Source organism: Ambystoma mexicanum, chromosome 1q, assembly GCF_040938575.1.
Source record: "Ambystoma mexicanum isolate Mex_15411 chromosome 1q, UKY_AmexF1_1, whole genome shotgun sequence".
NCBI lineage: Eukaryota > Metazoa > Chordata > Amphibia > Caudata > Ambystomatidae > Ambystoma > Ambystoma mexicanum.
In genome coordinates this window covers 660,149,172-660,168,548 of record NC_090922.1, presented here as the reverse complement: position 1 = coordinate 660,168,548, position 19,377 = coordinate 660,149,172, and the positions used below count along the sequence as shown (strand labels likewise).

At 44.3% G+C, this 19,377-nt stretch overlaps 1 protein-coding gene across 7 annotated transcripts in view; it reads left to right on the top strand.

The window, feature by feature from the left end:
- The window catches only part of PRRC2C (proline rich coiled-coil 2C), a 1,565,218-nt gene that overhangs the window by 403,966 nt on the left and 1,141,875 nt on the right, over nucleotides 1-19,377 (top strand). For all 7 annotated transcript variants that reach the window (XM_069641251.1, XM_069641250.1, XM_069641252.1 and 4 more), the window contains exon 11: nucleotides 7,814-10,283. In XM_069641251.1, the coding sequence (XP_069497352.1) occupies nucleotides 7,814-10,283 (2,470 nt within the window). The remainder of the gene's footprint in view (nucleotides 1-7,813; nucleotides 10,284-19,377) is intronic.

Genomic DNA, 19,377 nt, shown 5'->3' with positions numbered 1-19,377 from the left:
AACCGAACTTGACAAAAGAAGCAATATAGAGCCTGCTACTGCGTTCCTCCTTGAGTGCATCCGCCTGGCACTCACAGAGAAATTCTTCATTCATGGCCAAACTTTTTACCAACAGTGCCATGGCACCAGCATGGGGGGCAACATTCGCTCCAGACATAGTTAATCTCTACATGGACACATTTGAGCATGCCACATCATGAAAATAACCAATACGCAGCCAATTTAATTTGCTGGCATAGATACATCGAAAATGTTTTTTGCAGTCTGGCACGGAACACAGGATAAACTGGAGGCTTTCTTCACATGGCTCAATATACAGAACCCCTGCATCAAATTTACCAAAGATGAACATCTGCACATCATTCCTTTCTTAGATCTGGAAATACACAAATCTGACACAAATGAAAAAATACCCTGCAAAGCTACTCCAGTTGCCATCCGTCTGCACTAAAGGAGAACCTTCCATATGGCCAGTCTTTACACTTACCCCGTAATTGCACTACATTAACAGATTTTGACAGTACCAGCAAATCTTTGACGACACGTCTAAAAGAGAGGATACCCCTCCTACATCATAAAACGAGCTCGTAAGAGAGCAAGAAATACCAACTGAGAATCCTGCTTCACCTGAAAACTTTGAGATCCACAAGATAGTTAACGTGTGTTACAACCTTCATAGCCATCAGCAACACCCTTAGAAAAACGATACTACGTCATTGGGACGTCCTCATTACTGACCCCTTCAAACCACAAAAAATGAGATTTGCTTTTAAACAAAGTAGTAACCTCAAGGACCGCCTTGTTCATACCTACGAAGAACCAAAGATTGCTACTTCTAATCAAACCACTTTGCACAGCTTGTTCATTGACAGAAGACCTAAAGAAAATCAACTTCAATGGCATGATATGGAAATAAAACTCCTTCACCAACTGCAAAACAATATGGTTGGTGTACGGCATGAAATCTCCTTACGACCTATTATATATATATATATATATATATATATATATATATATATATATATATATATATATGCAAAAGAGAAATCTGTCAAAGGATTTATGAGCACAAATCTTGCATTAAAAACGAAATAGTCGATAAACCTATGGTGGCTCATTGCAAAGAATAAAAAATCTCCATTCTAATATGTTCTGGTTTATCATAGACCGTAAAAATCCCTGTAGAGGAGATCGCGACATGCTTCGTCGCCTAGAACAAAAATGGATTTACCGTTTAGATACGGTCAAACGAGGCCTGCACATTTCAATGGAGTGGAATCTCTTTTTTTAATTAACCATTCTGTTGTAACCCCTCTTAAAATTGTCCATATTCGATCTTGGAACACTGAATGCCAAATAGAAAATATCACCTATTGTTTAATCTGGGGTACATACAACTACATTGACACTCAAAGCCCATGGTTTTTTCCATCGAATTGCACACATTAAATCCTAGTACATGTGGCGTTTTCCCCATGTAATAATTGGGACCTTTTTTTCTGAATGTCAAAAAATGAGTTTTTGTTCAGGTATACCTTTAAATGTATCGCTTGTTCAATATATGTACAACAACTAGGCAAACCAATCTTTTGGATTTGCTCAAAAACTAGACTTCAAATGTGCAAAGTACCTTAATTTGTGCTTGTGTTTTTTTACCAAAAATATTCTATTTGTGTTAAAACAAACACTAGATGCCGACGAAACATACTCATGATTTTTCACCACAACGCCAGCACACAACAATCTATTTGACTGACCTATGATTCAGGTCTCCACCTTTTTATTGTTGCAACATACCATGTATCCTTTTTAGAATTGTATGTATCTCCAATATAGCATTTTTTAATAACCATGCACTTCCAGTGTTGTAACACTCCACTTTGTTTCGAGGGAATAATCAACATGGTCATCGTATCCAACATCAATAAAATGCAAATGACGTCTCAAGGGCTCCTCTCCTTTATTTTATCTCAAAACAGCCCCAGTGCCATCCATTTGTTCCCGCAAACTTCAATATAGTTTTTTCAATCTTTTCAATTGAAGAGATGTACCAGCATGGTGCTAACACGCATGCGCAATATCTGAGACACCAGAGCTTGGTTCCCTCTAGACAGCTCTACACGTTGAGGTGAACTCATCTCTTTTTTTAACTTATCCGCACAAATTGGACATGGCATACACGCTCCGGTGCAACCCACCTGTCTACTATTATGAAATGCACTTACTGATTAATACATTTCTTGGCGATCAATCTCGCCACTTTGTTCAAATAAGTACCGTCTATTTTGTGTAATTAGCCTGTGTTTTTCGAACAACCTCACAGCTCCTTTCAGTGCAATTTTTGTATTTCTCAAAAACATGCTGCCTTTAGAGAGTACATGCCTTGCCTCAACCACATTTTTCTAAATTACTAGGACCCACTGACACGTGTCGTCCTTGCAACAACTGGGCAACAGTCTTCACCCCAGCCAGACCCTTGGGCCCTTCCATTTACTGTTTTTCCAGTACTCCATCGTGGATCTGTATTTTTTAAACACGCACTGCGTGTTTTCCAATCCAACCTTGCCAGGTAATTAAATTGTGCTTAACTGTATAGTAGTCATCAGCAGAGCTTCTTGGCACTATCATTGATCTACTGTCTCCACCACTTTAGGTAGTCATTGTGCACCAGAGACTGCAACAAACTGAACGCAAGATAGTTTGTTCTCTCCACCTTTGCCTCCCTAGACGTCACTAATTAAAGGTGAGGTTTAGACCTACTGTCACCTGCATTCAATTTAAAAAGAATGAACAGAATCTCACTGTTTTAACTCGCCCCCTTTTTATTATTTTTAGATGAACATTCGCCCATCTAGTTATACTGTTTTTTCATCCTGAAGAAAGCTTGGAGCCCCCAAGAAGTTATTATTCCATCAATAAGACCTTGGTGTCTAGATCCATCGTATTTGACTGACAAATACTACAATCGGTCCTCTAAGCCAGAAACACCAAATCTGTGTTGACAGTGAATATGTGCTACATACCTAGTATTGCACATCAATGATTTCTCTGTGAAATCATCATGACAGTGAAAATGTGTTGCATATCTAGTACTGCATACTGATCATTTCTGTTTTATGTGAAATCACCTTTATTGGTTATTTTTTCTGCGAATGTTAACACATGTGTATTTGTTTTCTCTTCTGGGATAACAATTGCACTGCTCTTTTTTTTTTTACTGTCTTTTAATATGTTCCCCCACTAAACTTTGTTTTATATGCTTTAAATTAAGTATGACTCTGTACAACCAGTTTAAATGAATTACTTGTTTTTTTTAAATAGGTCCTCCCACCTTGTTCATGCGTAAGGGAGGGGTAGCCTGGTTTCTCCCCTTTTTTTGCTTCATTAGCCTATTGAATGACTTTTCTCTTGCTATTTGAACGTATTTGCCCTGCTTATGGATCAATACTTGATAGTCTTGTAGATTATAAAGGCCTTTGTCCCCAAGTACCACACAGGGAGATATAAAATTACTCCCTGTGCAATCTTTGAGGCCACAGGTGATCGGTACTGGAAGCTGGAACCACGGAACACCGGAAACCCCAAGGCTGCTGTAAGGTAAGCAAGCAATTAGCACAAACTCCAGTATGTAACAGCCACTGTAAGGACAGCTGATGGCGTTGGAGAAATAGCGTACCAAAGTGTGGAAGAGGTGTCCCACAGACGCAACCTACACCCACAGGTGACCTCAATAACAAGGGTGCTGGGGATATTACTAACTTACTGTTGGCATTCAGAACACTCTTAAAAGTTGGTAAAAGGCAAAGGTTATTAGAACACAAGAGACCACAAATATTCCTAAACAGTTAAGTACTTTTAGATTCTCTAAGAAGAGTCATACAATTCAATAGGCTAAGCCAAAGTCAATGGGCCAAAGTCTTGGATAAGATGAAGCACTTCTGGTATGTAAATGGAAGTCTTTGCAGAAGTCCTTAGGAGTCTTTGAGAAAAAGAAGAATCAAATGTAGGGCCACAAGCTGATTAGAATTAAGTTGCAGAAGTTACATGCACTTCCACAGTAAGAGGTAAGTTCTCTTAGAGTGGTTTTACAGTACCTTAGTAAAGAAGAAAAGATGCATCTGATAACTTCTGTTCCTGTGCAGCTTTGCAGATGTCACTGTTCCTGTGCCTCAGTCATGGGGACAAGACTGAGGACATCGGGGGACTCCTTCACTGGCACTGTCAAAACTCGCAACCGGCAATTTCATTTTCAGTGGCTGTTTCGTGTATCCGATTCTCGCGGCTACCACAAATAGAAACAACGTGATTCCTGGCTGTCAAGATGGACTGTCCTTGCTTCTGGGGTCCCGCACTCTGCTGATGGGGCTCAGACTTGGTCAGTCCTGCTTCCTGGGAGTCCGGAGAATCTTTAGGCCAGCTTAAAAGCAACGCACACAATCTGCTGTTCCACGCTGGCTGTACGGTTTCCAGCAGCAACTCTGTGGCAATTAAACAAGCTCCGAGATGGTTGTCCCGGTGGCTAACTTTGGAGTTGATTGGTCCCACCAACTCAAAGGGAGAAGTCGTCTTTGCAAGGGCTTCTCTGTCTATGCAAACTTGGTGTTTTGGCACTGCAGGAAGGCTTCACCGGGGGTAACCAACGGTCCAGGAGTTGCAGCAATCGTCCTTTTCAAGCTCTTCTTTGTTTCCTTTGTCCAATGGTTGACTCTGCCTTCCATGCCAAAAGACTTGCCTTTTATTCAGTTCTCTCCCATTTTTTCCAGCCTAGCTATCACTCACAACAGCAGGGTGGCTGTCCTTGCCGGACAGTCAGCCAGCCAATCGCCACAGAGTGCATTTGGGTCTCCTAGGAGACTAAGCACAGGGAGTTTTGATGCACCACCCTCACTTCCTGCCTACCCCAGACACTCTGGAGCTCGAGGCAGGTTTCACTCCTAAAGCCCGCCAAAGGCGAAATGAACAAAGCGACCAAACCTGGTTTGGCACACAGAGAAAACCTCTAGAAGGTCATTTCCACAAAGATATGACAAAAAAAGACCAGGGGCCATTTTGTCAAAGTTGGCTCTGCCATTTTGAAAAAGATGGCTCCTGCGGTTCCTTTGCCAGAGCTGCGAACAGCCGCAGTAAATGCAAACCAGGGTAGTTCAAAACGAAACCACTGCCACCAGCCATTCAGTGAGGAAAGGGTAACATAAAATGTTACATAAGAAGCTAGACAAAGGGGATACTAAGTAACCCCTCCAGCACTCTATTGTATGATAGTGTGTGCTGGGTCTAGAAAGTTACAATGCTACGTAAAGTCAATTTCACTTTTTACTGATCTGGGAAACCGTAGTTTATCCCAGAGAAGGTATGTAAACCTTGGGAAATCTGAAAGACTTCCCTGTGTCACTGCACTGCAGGTGCTGTGACCCAATGGAAAAGATCATGCCTATGGAGTTTGTCAGACTTCATAACCAAAAGAATACAGAGGTAAAATTCACTTTAAAATACATGAGTGGGGGGGAAAAAAAAGCGTCTCGCTCTCCAGGTTAAAAAAAAACAAGTCCTCAAAATCCAGCAAAGTTGCTGGTTGTGTTTAAGGTGTAGGGGATTTACACAATTTTGAGAATTCTCCCTAACATCTTGTCTGGGGATATGCCTTCCCACCAATTCACTTTAATCAAAGGCTGGTCCGCAAGATCAGGATTTCACAGAACTGAAGGATTATTCTAATTGCCTCCCATTGGCCATCAAGCGTGGTCCTTCGATCAGCTCCATATCTCAGTCCGGGCCCATTCAGTTACAGACGGGGAACCATCCCCGGTTAACCCAGTAGAGGTAGTCAGTGGTCCAACTGACTCTTGACAAGCTAGCCCTCTCGGCTTCTTGCCTGAGGAGTGTTGGGGAGGATTTTCAAAAATGTGCGAATTCCCTTCTACCTTGGAGACCACCAGCACTTTTTGCTGGACTTCAGGACTTTTAGTTCCTAACCTGGAGAGAGTGAGCCCTTTTTTATACACATGTATTTTTGTGATTTTTGACCCTGTTTCTTTTTAACTTTGGAGTCCGACAAACTCCATAGGCATCATCTTTTACATTGTGACACACAGCACCTTCAGTGCAGTCGCACAGGGAAGTCTCTTAGATTTCACAAAGGTTTAAATACCTTCTCTTGGTGAAACTGTTTCCCAGAGCAGTGAAGTGAAATTGACTCTTCAATTGTAAAGTTGTACACCCAGCACACATTATCTTACAATAGGGTGCTGCAGGGGTCACTTAGTATCCCCTTTGTCTAGCTTCTCATGTAACATTTTTGTTACCCTTTCTACAATTAATGGCTGCTGGCAGTGGTTTACTTTTTACTGCCATTGTTTTTACAGTGGGCTGCGTTTGCAGTTGTAGTAAAGTAAACAAACTTGGTCCCTTTGTTCGTTTAGTCTTTGGCGGGATTCACGAGTGAAGCCCTCCTCTGGCTCCCGTATGTCTGGCAGGGCAGGGGCAGGAAGTGATTGAGGTGTCTGAAACTCCCTGTGCTTCATCCCCTTGGTTACAGGAATACACCCAAAGGTGATTGGCTGGCTGGCCTGCAAGGGCAGCCACCCTGCTGTGTGATTGACAGGTAGGCTGGAATGAATGGGAGAAACCTGCATAAAAGGCAAAGCTTTATGGCTTGGAAGGCAGTCGACCACTGGACAAAGGAATTTGAAGAAGAACTTGGAAGAGATGCCTGCTGCAACTCCTGGACTGTTAGTTTGCCCGGTGAAGCCCAGCTGCTGTGCTGAAGCTCCGAATTCACCTCGACTAGAGAAGCCCTGCACGGACATCTCCCCTTGAGGTGATGGGACCAATCCACTCCAAAGTATTTGTGTTACTATTATATTGCATCTTCTGAAGAAGGCTTATCCAAACTAACTGTTAAATTAGTAAGTGTTTAATCAAGAAACCTTGAGTGCAAGTGTTTATTTGGATACTTGTCAATGTGAATCTGTGTAACCGCCCTACTGCTCACATTGACCCCCTCTTGAGATAAGCCTGGCTACTCTGCCACACTTCCAAGCTGTGTAGAATAGGCTTATACCAAAGGTTGGGTTCCTATTGCCAGGAGGCCAAGGTTGTTGTAGTACACCGAAAGGATACTGCTCCAAAACTTGCCTAACAAGCTGGAACTGGGAAAATGGAGATTGATGGGGAAACTATAGGAATGAACATCGATTTGAAAGAACATTACTGAAAGGTAAGTAATGTGTTATTTGCGGACAGTGTCTAATGTCTATAAAAGTGTTAACTGTCACCTTTTAACCACCCTGCTCCCCTCCAGAGTTTGTTCTGGGATGCTCTGCAGCACTACTCCTTGAATTATGTGAAATCAAAGGTCATCTAGTAACACAAGTGATGTGAATATACCTGGCCCCTGCTAACAGTGCCTGAAGAAATCTCCTTAACAGCAGTCTCCCCACCCCCCCAACTATGTAACATGCATAAACATAGATGTTTGCCACTCTGTTTTCATTGGCATTGCAAATCACCCCCCCCCCCCCACCTCCCAATCATTTTCTGTTGGCTTGTGTGGGTTCTGTTTGTACTTTAGTAGCACATTTAAGAAAATGTCTTCCCAACTGAGTTGGACCAACTTGCTAACCTCTCCATCCAACAGCTTTTGCTGCCAATGGAATGAACTTCCATCTATTTCAGCCCTGGGTTGCGCTGATGTAGATGACTCGATCAGGCTTTAGTTGCCGAGTTTGAATGCTAATTCATGTGCAGTAGACTATGCTATGCATGCCAGTGAACAGTAAAAAACAAATATCATTTTATTTTGTTTTTTTTTCAGCTTTCCACACAGCCCAGTCGTTTGGCCGGACCAGTGAGGCCAGGTGCTTTTGTCCCAAAGCCAGATGAAGACGAAGCATGGAAACAGAGGAGGCGGCAACCAGGCGATATGTCTGCCTTAGTAGAGCGAGCTCGCAAACGGCGGGAGGAGGAGGAGCGAAGAATGGAAGAGAAAAGAAAAGCTGCATGTGCTGAGAAATTGAAGCGTCTCAATGAAAAATTTGGCATTGTCGAAAAGCACACTGTGGAAAAGACATCACCGGAATCTGAGCATGTTGGGAGAGTCCACTCAGGTTCAGAACAATTGGTGAGGGAGCCAAACGAAACTCAAGAAGGGAATCTTCCGGAGGAGACTGAGCCGTTATTAAAATCTTCAGAGGCTGAATCTGTTGAAATAGTACCCCAAGAGAATCTGTTGCTGGCAAAGGTCTTGGACTCCGAGCAGGGAAAGAAATCGCTTCACATGCAGCCAGGATTCATGGCTGTGAGAGATGAGCCCGGAGCAGTTCATTCCCATGAAAATGAATCAGTGGAAAATATTGCCCTAAACATTGAGCCATTGGAGGAAATTTGCCAGGAGACAAGACGAGCAAAAATAGAGCCTCATAATACTGATTCTGTAAAAAATGTACTTCCAAAAACTGAACCCATCGAGGTTACTACAAAAAGTCATGACTCTGTTGCAAAATCCTCACTGAATACCGAACCAATGGAGAAAACAGAATTTGAGGTTATTAAAAAAATACCATTGCAAACTGAGCTGGTGGACGAAGCATTAAGTACCACTCGGCTGCAGGATAATTCGTGTCTGGACACTGGGCCTTTGGGCAATGTGGGTGAACGACTTTTCTTGCTAGAAAATATTCAGCAAGAGAATCTCTTGCTTGGAAATGCCCCTCACATGACGCTTTTGATGGAACATCTGACCGAAGTGCCTTCATCGCTTGATCTTTTGCCTCAAGAAACTATCGTCTATGACACGCTTATGCAGGAATCTTTGGCACCCAGCAAGATGGCACCAAATAGCGAATCTGTTGAAACATTGCCCCAGGAATCTCATTTTATCAGACCAATCCAGGATAATGCACAACTGGATAGATTATATCAGGATATGATTGTGCCAGATGGATCCCTACAAGATGTTCTGCTGCCTGCTGGACAGCAAACGATGATGCTTGACACTCGCAGGCGAGAGATGTTGGTAGATGGGGTTCAACAAGACAATACCCTGCTGGATAGAATTGGCCAAGTTATGACGCCGTCTGATAGACCCCGGCAAATGGCACAACCCGATATATCGAGTCATGATTTGAGCCTGACTGATAGAGCATGTCACGAGAGGTGCCTGCAAGACGGGTCACGCCATGAAATGAGCCTGCCTGAGAGAAAGCCTGAGGATATGTCCTTGCCTGAGAGACTTCTCCATGCTACGATGCAGCCAGATAAATTGCCCCATGAAATTATTTTACAGAAGCCACGGCAGGAAGTAAGTCAGTCGGATAGAGTGTCTGAGAAATTTCTTAAAGATACAATTCCTCCAGATAGAACGCGCAGGGAGCTAGGGCCAGAAAGACTGCGCCGCGATATGGCTCCAGAAAGATTTCACAGAGACTTTGCTGCATCAGATCGAACCCACCGAGATATTGTGCCTTTGGATTGGCCTCGTCGGGACATGCAGCCTGCGGAAAGGCCTCGTCGGGACATGCAGCCTGCGGAAAGGCCTCGTCGGGACATGCAGCCTGCGGAAAGGCCTCGTCGGGACATGCAGCCTGCGGAAAGGCCTCGTCGGGACATGCAGCCTGCGGAAAGGCCTCGTCGGGGAATGCCCCCATCTGATGGGTCTCCCCAAGAACCAGTGTTTCAAGAACAGTCACACCATGAAATATTTCTTGGCCGGGCACATCAGGAAAAGCTCAGAGAAAGACCAATACGGGACTCTTTCCTGCAAAGGCAGTCACAGGAAAGACCCCAGGTAACTGCCTCACTAGAGAGACTGCCCCAGGTAATGGCCCCAGAGGGCAAGCCGTCACCCGTCACATTAGAAAGGCCCCCCCGGATGCCTACGCCTCAGGAGAGGCCCCCCCGGGTGCCTACGCCTCAGGAGAGGCCCCCCCGGGTGCCTACGCCTCAGGAGAGGCCCCCCCGGGTGCCTACGCCGCAGGAGAGGCCCCCCCGGGTGCCTACGCCGCAGGAGAGGCCCCCCCGGGTGCCTACGCCGCAGGAGAGGCCCCCCCGGGTGCCTACGCCGCAGGAGAGGCCCTCCCGGGTGCCTACGCCGCAGCAAAGGCCTTCACATGCATCTGTTCCAATGGAATCACTTCCCACAGAAATGATACATAAGGTTTCCCAGGGAAGAGTTCATGCAGAAGTAATAGTGATGGAGTCTGGGGTTCCTCTAACGGAAAGACAATCTGAAGCAGCAGGAGAAAGTGAAAGTTACATCCCTAATGATGAAAAGAGTCTGGAATCAGGTGAGCTCCGATTTGGTGCATGCTGTTTGTTCTTTGAAAAATATGCTTATGGTCCCGGATTTCACAGCATTGATACTAACTTCAGTTACTGAAATTAAGATTGCACCTCTTTTCCTTTTGATGTTTCTAATATTTCTTTTGCCTTTTTTATTTTGAAATGTTTTATTAGTGCCCATAAAGCCCACTTTTGAATTCTAGTGCCACTCTTCTGCCTCTGCGATCACTCAGCCCTTAGAATAGTGAAGAACTCTTAAAGTATATGGCCAGGGACTAGAAAATAGAACAAGTGTTGCAAAGTCCTTGCTTGCAAAGGCATGTAACTTTGATTACTGTAACAGAATAAGTTACAAAGTGCCACTAATTTCTTACTTAACTTTGATTTGCTTCTTGGCCCTCTGAAACGTATAAGAAGTTATTTACTTACCTTTGAATTGTGTTCCACTCTTGTAGAAAGTGAATTGGTATTTCTTTATTATTCCTGAAACTGAAGTGTAAATAGGGTTTTACTCACCTTGAATAGCTGCTGCCATTCACATTGTGTTCTGTTTACCCTGAACTACTTAGCATTTCTAAAATAGTCTGAGTTCTCGCTTATCCCAGAGTTGTGTTCTGCCTTTTGAAAAGCATACAAAGTTCTTTACTTATCTTTGAATTCTGTTCCACTCTTCCGAAAAGTGTTATGTTCTGTTATTGGGCATTTGTATAGCTCCTTTTAGCATTGGCATGATTCCAAAGCACTGTGGGTTGGACGCCCTCAGGGACCATTGTCCAGGTCAGTGAAGTGAGTAATGTAGTACAGTGCTTGTGTGCACTCGGTATATGTGCAGCCATGGTGGATTAAGTGGTGTGTGGCTGCATTCTACTGCTAAGCATGGTGCTGTGGATGTGTGAGATCAGTAGAATGTGTGCAGCCAGGCCAGTGGAACTTCGGAAGCTGCATTCTGGCTGCAGTGGCGATTGTGAGAAGGATTGTGTGCAGCTAGGCTGATTTTCGTGAGGTATAGCTGTATTCTATAGTTTGTGCCGAGGGAAGAGTTATCTAATTTTTGTGTTTGTATGGATTTGAGGCGGATCTCGTTTCTGACTAGATTCCAGTGCCTGCGCAATGGACTTAAAGAAGATTTATCATTGATATTAACATCGTGCCTAACACTTAAATAGCCAGATGCCCATGGTTTTGGCCTCCAGGCACTCTGTTTTAACCTAGTGTTAGGCAAGATTGTATGCAGTACCCTGTGGGAGACTGCACCAGCCTTGGTCTCTTGGCAATAGTTAACCCAACCTTTGGTATAAGCATGTACTATACAAGTTGGTAGAGTGATTGAGCAGCCAGGCTTATCTCAAGAAGGGTCAATGTTCGCTGTAGGGTTGCAACATAGTTTCACAGTGACAAGTATTCAAATAAACACTCAAGGTTTCTTGATTAAACAATTTGTCAGTTGAATAAGCCTTGATTAGAAGGGAGCAAATACGTCACACAAGTATACTTGAATAAACTCACACTCTGTTTCAATAAGTAGATACCAATTTGGGATGGCACACACACACTTCCTACACCGCGAGGTGACTTCAATAACTAGGACACTGTGGACATTGATATCACTTGCACATTTAGAGCAATACGGAGTTTGGTGTTAAAAGGAAAAGGTTAGGGAATAAAACAATGGTTAACAAATATTCTTAAGCAGGTGAGTACTTTTGAACCCCCATCCCCCAATGCAATGTAGATTAACCCTTTCCCAGCTACACAAGTTATAGAATGTGCTTTAACTATCCCTCCAAAAAGTCACACAAAGTCAGAGGTTAGAGTCTTTCAGCGAGCCAGGACAGCCAATGTCAATTGAATAATAGTCTAGGGGAGCTGAAGCACTTCTTGAAGGTAAGTAGAAAGTCTTGCACAGTGTTTTAGAAATCTTTGTAGAAAATGAAATCAGTGTTGGGCCGCAAGCTGGAAAGCTTGTGAAGGGCAAAGCTGCAACCAACTCTGCAAAAGGCAACCAAGGCAAGTCTCAAATGAGAGCTAGCAAAGCTACACAACAAGAGTTAAGTACCCCTTAGTTCATATTGCCTTAGGTCTGAAGAAATTGGTTCCAGCTGGCTTCTGTTCCAGTTATAGTATGGAAGATCCTGTTGTTCCTGGGCCACAGTCATCGGGAGAAGAGGGAGGACTTCTGGGGAGCCCTGCACTATGATTTGAAGGTCGGCAGCAGCAATGGGCAAACCTCAGATGACCAGCACTTTGCGGTTTGTTTTGCGCAAATAGCACCACCGCAGTTCTCGGATACCTTATGGTCTTTCCTCGCATTTTGGGTCCAGCACTCTGAGGTTGCTCATGCTTGGTCAGTCCTGCTTCATGGGAGTCCGGAGTATCTTCTTGGAGCTCGGGTCTGACTTAAAGCTGACACACTCGATTCTGGCGTTCCTCTCCCTGGCAATTGGTTCCTGCAGCAGCAATGGAAGTACAGCCTGCTCTGAGAGGATTGTCAGATGAGTGCGTCTTGAGGTCGATTGGTTCCACCAACCTAAGGGAAGAAGTCCTCCTTCGCAGGGCTTCTCTAGTCGAGGCAAATTCGGAGTTTCAGCACTGCAGCAGGGCTTCATCGGGCAAATCAACGTTCCAGGAGTTGCAGCAGGTGTCTCTTCCAAGTTCTTCTTCGGATTCCTTCATCAGTGGTCGACTCTGCCTTCCAAGCAAAAGACCTTGACTTTTATGCAGGTTTCTCCCATTCACAGCCTACTTGTCACTCGCACAGCAGGGTGGCTGTCCTCCAAGGACAGTCAGCCAGCCAATCACCTTTGGGTGCATTCCTGTAACTAAGGGGATTCAGCACAGGGAGTTTCGGGCACCTCCCTCACTTCCTGCCCTTCTGGACAGAGTCAGAGGTGGGCTTCACCAGTGAATCCCGCCAAAGACAAAACGAACGAAGGGAACAAACCCGGTTTGGCGTGCAGTGTAATTCTCAAGAAGGACCTTTCCAGCAAGCAATGGCAACAAAAGACTGGGGCCATTTTGACAAAATGGGCACCCATGGGTGCTTTACTGCAGCTGCAATTGCAGCCCATGATAGAAACACACAGTGGTAGGAAAAAATAAACCACTGCCACAAGCCATTAATTGTAGAATGGGTAACATAAAAATGTTTCATGAGAAGCTAGACAAAGGGGATACTAAGTAACCCATCCAGCACCCTATTGTTAGTGTGTGCTGGGTCTAGAAAGTTGTAAAGTCAATTTCACTTCACTTCACTCCACTTGGAAACAGTAGTTTAACCAAGAGAAGGTTTTTACACCTTGGAGAAACCTGGAAACTTCCCTGTGCCTCTGCACTGAAGGTGCTGTGTGTCACAATGTAAAAAGATGCCTATGGAGTCTGTCAGACTCCAAAGTAAAAAAAGTGTTCAAATCAATGAAAAATAAATGAGCGTAGGAAAAAGGTCTCGCTCTCTCCAGGTTAGAAATGAAAAGTTCTAAACTCCAGCAAAAAGAGCTGAGGGTCTCTAAGGTAGAAGGGAATTGGCGCATTTCTGAGAATTCTCCTCAACACCCAGTGATATGTCCAGCACTCTTCCCCACTGTCAGTCCTTACACGGTCAAAAAATGGTCCTGTTCGAGCGGATTTCGTTTTTTCACACTGGACTAGGACAAGGCTTGAGGAATGGATGGAAAAGTTGTCAAGAGTATTAATGATTTATCAAACAGTTTTGATAAAAGTACTCCCAAGACAAGGCATTCCTTTTAAGACCCTAGGCTCTACAAATCTAGACTTCAGTCCACTGCTTTCCACTCAGAGCATTTAAGGACTAACTGAAAGATAGTCATGATAGGAGGAAACTAAAGACTGAATACACATGCTGACCAAGACGGAAGCACTAGGACGCCTCATCAACAGCATACTAACTCTGAACCACTCAAAGCCATAACAGACCGCTGTCACTATAGATAGCAAGAGAACAGGTAGCACCAACCTCAAGTTCCACCCCCGAAGGAAAGGTTCAGACTTACCCATCACCCGATATAACACTCACTAGGATACAGCTGGATCCAACCCGCACCATTACACACCACAGTGATACGGCCCATAGGGAATTGGCAACAACCAGGGATACAGCTCAAATGGAACCAGAAATATCAGAATCAGTATACATACCCACTAACCCAACCTACATATCCCTGCATACTCAAACCACATAAAACTCACACAACCATCTCTCTCCCAGCAATCCGCACGCACTTTACCACATCAACAACACATGAACAGCACCTACAGCACACAAGGTCTCACCCGATCTGATATTTGAACCAAAGCCAAGCACCCGGTGTATACAAAGCTGAAGCCACCAACCGCACCCACTCTCCTTCTCCCGCTCCACCCGACTAACCCTACCCGCCCTCCTTGTTTACAGATCCGCCAGAGCGCCTGCGGACCAACTGTGTTGGTGACGGTGCGCTATAGAAGTACCTTCAACATAACACTCTACCTCTCCTGTACCCAAGATCACTGAAACCTCAGGATATTTTTCAAGGTGATCAGTATGAAGTTCTTTTATGTCAGAGACCAAGGAGACTAGTCCGAAGATCTTGCCTCCCAGATCCATGGCTTGTTGCTGATGACCAGGGGTTTGGCCCACTACTACTCAAGTGGTAAAGACTGACAACATCTTTGTAGATACCATGCCTGTTGTACAGTCCTGTGAGACTTCTATTGACAACCAGTTGCTCTTTAATAACATTCTCAAAAGGCAGCAGATTATTTCAAGATATTCGAGGTGGTGCCTGACTCTGACTTTGTGGAGGATATACTCTAAGAGAAAAAGCCTATACGGCAGGGAATCCCCCCTCCCCCCTTAATAACATAAAGAACCGTATCACCCCTTTACGCATGTCCGCTCTTACACATGCAGTTAACCCGCTGTTATGGAGAGTTCTCAGAAATGTGCGAATTTCTCTCTACCTTAGAGACCCCCCCATCTCTTTTTGCTGGACTCTAGGACTTTGATTTTTTTTTTAACCTGGAGAGAGTGAGACCCCCCCCCCCCCCACACACTCGTGTATTTTTAATGTGATTTGAACTCTTTCGTTTGGTTGTGGAATCTGACAAACTCCATAGGCATTATTGTTTACATTCAGTGCAGTGACACAGGGAATTCTTCTCAGATTTCCCAAGGTTTAAATACCTTCTCTTGGATGAACTTCTGTTTCCAAGAGCAGTGAAGTGAAATTGACTCTACAATTGTCACTTACATTATCACTTTATAGACCCAGCACACACTATGCTACAATAGGGTGCTGGAGGGTTACTTATAGCCCCTTTGTCTAGCTTCTCGGTTAACATTTTTATGTTGCGCTTTCCTCGATGAATGGCTGGTGGCAGTGGTTTACTTTTAACTACCATGGTGTGCTTTTTACTGCGGGCTGTGTTCGCAGCTGCAGTAAAACACCCAAGGGTGTCATTTTTCTCAAAATGGCCCCGATCTTCTTTTTTCGCCATTTCTTTGTGGAAAGTTCCTTCTTGAGATTTACTCTGCACACTGTTAGTCAGAATTGCATGCAGTACCCTCTGGCACCACCACATTGAAAGCGAACCCCGTTTTACAGGGGCGCCCCTTAAATACAGGGGACCCATCACCATAAACCAGAGTAAAATGCACCCCTCTAGGGAATTAAAAGCCACGAGTCTGTCTTGCAGGTGATTACAAGACTTTAATCTTTACAGATCATGAGGATTGGGGAAATGTCAGAGGACTGCCGTTCCAGGCCAGCATTCGGTCATCGTCGCTGGCTCCCAGGTCCTGAAGACTGATGCTGGAACTGGGGCTTAAATACTCTTGAATTGGTCACTGGATACCAGCAGAGCTCCTCGAAAATCTATTTCTTGCCATACAAGGGATGCTGCAGAGTCTCCAGTGTGCATGGCCAGGTTCCGTTTGGGACAAGCTATAAATATTATACTGCATAAGCAGGAATACTTTGTTGCTCTTGTTTAGCATAATTTACTATGTTATAAACATTCATACATAAACACATCTTCACACTATGCTCTCGGCACTTAACTCAAACTTATATTTGATCTGGTCCAGTAATTCCTACAAAAAAACCTGTTTTCCCATAGTGTTATGTCGTGCCCTGAATCTTTTTTAGTCTCCATTGGCTTGTGATTGACAGGAACAGCCTGCCTGTAGTCTATATTTAGCACAGCCTGAATTTACTGTGTGCTTTGAGCAGAGCTAACTTACAATGTAACAGTTTTACAAATATATCTCATCTACTTAGTTGTTTGCACTTATATTTCAATACGAACTATCTTTATTTAGTGACCCTCCTTCCCGCTGGACTCTTGTAGTGCTTAGAAAACAGTTAACAGAAATGTTGCCTAGTTCTAAAGCATTTGGAAAGTTTGGAAATGAAGGAAAGCACTAGGCTCCTTCCCAACAACATACAATTAGGACTACAGGTGTAAGCAAAAACCAACCTTTGGTATAATTCTGTACTACACAGTTTGTGGTAGCGAGCAGAGCAGCCAGGCTTATCTCACGAGGGAATGTGAGCAGTACACAAGGTTACACAGGGGTCTTACAATCAGTGGTTCAAGTGGACACTTACACTCAAGGTTTCTTGGTAATACACTTATTAATTTATTACACAATCATTTAGAAAACATTCACTAGAAGAAGGCAACTTAATATTATACACAAACACACTTCAATAGCAAACAACTACGTTTCTGAACAAATTAGGCTCCCCTGAAATAGAAGCAAAATGGCATTTGTTACTTTCAATGGGAGGGAGTAAAAAGGCACAAGTTAGCAAAATAGATCACAAATAGTTTTAGTTCACTAGATGACTCGATTCAGTTCAATAGGCCTTGGCCAAAGTCAATGGGCTAGTGTCTTGGATAGGAAAGAGCAGTCCTTGAAGTAAACAGTAAAGTGTTTTCCAAAGTTTGCTGAAGTTCTCCGAAGTAGTTTGTACGAAAAAGAATCATATGTTGGGTCACAAGCTGATTAGGCCTGTAAATTGGGAAAGTTCTGCAAGAGGTAAGTTCTCTCAATTTGGTTGGCGCAGTACCTTAATATGAAGCAGAAAGATGCAGCTGAAGACGTTGGTTCCTGGCAGTTCCTGCAGATCTCGCTGTTCCTGAGCCTCAGTCGTGGGGACGTGAGGACATCGGGGTACTCCTGCACCACACGGGATCGTTAGAAAAAGCTGACACAAAGGAGTCACTTCAGTTGGAGTAGCTGTTCATTAAGCACACAGGCTGGTGTCCTTCCCCCCCTGGTTAATCCTAACTAGTTCCGAGAATGGTATCCAGGTGGCTTACGAGTTGATTGGTATCCAGAGAAATAGGAACAGATCACTGTCCGTTCCGGAGTGTGCTCACTCCTTACTCTCCATCCAGAGTTGCAAAACATGCTTCTTCATTTAAATTTCTTCACTTAAATATAGTTTAATAGGTTGTAAAAAATATTGATTCAATATTCATTTTTCTCAAAAAGCATCTATTTATTAATAGCCTGACTGGTCAGTGCCCAATCTAGTATTGCCAATGCATTTTTGACTTCCGTCCATCAGGGGTCTCAGGCACTGTTTAACAACAATCTGTGAGGTTACTTTTACTCCGTATGTTTCCAAATGGTCAGGTCAAACCTTTATCCATGTAGAGTATGATTACAGCTCATTCGTTCTCCGTATCCCTTAGTCCACTGACTCGAACGAGCTGCCCACAAGCTGGTATCCCTCTCCCTGGTTAATCCTAACAAGTCTTGAGAATGGTATCCAGGTGGTTTACGAGTTGATTGGTCCCACCAATTCAAGGGAATAAGTTGTCCTTGAAGGGGCTGATCTGTCCAGATTAACTTGGCAATTCCAACCTGCAGCAGGGTTTCACTGGGCAAACCAGCGTTCCAGGAGTTGCAGCCGTCCTCTTCCAGCTCGTCTTCGGTTCATTCTTTCCAGTGGTGGACTCTGCTTTCCAGTCCATGAAACTTGCCTTTTAAACAGTTTTCACCCTTTCATTCCAGCTTAGGTGCCACTCACCCAGCAGGGTGGCTATCCTTGCCAGAAAGCCATCCAGCCAGCCAATCACGCCAGAGTGCATTTGGGTCTCCTAGGAGACGAAGCACAGGACGTTTTGGGAGCCTCCCTCATGACTCATATAGGCACCTTGTTTTGAATGGCTTGTGTCCTCCCACGTATTCCTCATTTTATGATATTCGTATCCGCCAGTTTCGCTGCTTCGGAAAAAATGTTCTTGACAGAGGGCGCTGTGCACAAGGTCGTGGTCTGTCCCTCAACGGGCTCCGTACCGTGTCGACGTCAGCATCAGTCAGTATAAGTAGTTTAAGCCGCGCCCGTTGGCCTCCGTTCCACTTTTCCGATTGCTTCGCTCTCGAACAGCGCACTTTGAAATTTTCTTCAAGAAAATGTTGTCGTCTTCCACCCCTTCTACTCCCAAGACGGGATTAAAAAAATGTATCGACTGCGGATCGAAAATGTCGATTACAGACCCTCACCGTGTTTGTCTTTGGTGCCTAGGTTCAGACCATCGAACTGGCGACTGTGGGTCCTGTCCGTCGATGACGGAGAAGGCCCTTTGTGAGAGACAAGGTAATCTGGCGGCCGGGCGGGAAGCTTCCAAGGCCTCTTTGAAGGCCTCGTCAAATATAAAAAGTCGAGCGATTCGAAAGAATTGGATCGCTGTAAACATTGTAAGAGGTCTCGATTACGCAGTAGATCGAGACGTTCTTCATCAAAGAAGGTTAAAAGGAGACCTAGATCTCCCTCTGATACGTCTACTGAATTGGTAAGATGTCCGACTAAGTCGGATTCCCCAAGAAAATGGGATGAATTTAGAAGGCAGATGATTAAGGTCTTTGAAAATGCGGCCTCGACCCCCTCAAAGAAACCTCAAAAGAGCCAGACCAGGGATGTCAGGAACTAGTTTGGAAAAATCCATTAGTAAAGGAGAACATCAAAAATCGCGAGTCAACGTTACATCGTCGAAGACTCATCGAGAATCAAGTGTTTCCCCGACACCAACAAAAAAACAAATAGTCGAAGCCCTCAATGACTTTGACGCCATTGGCGCCGACGGCTT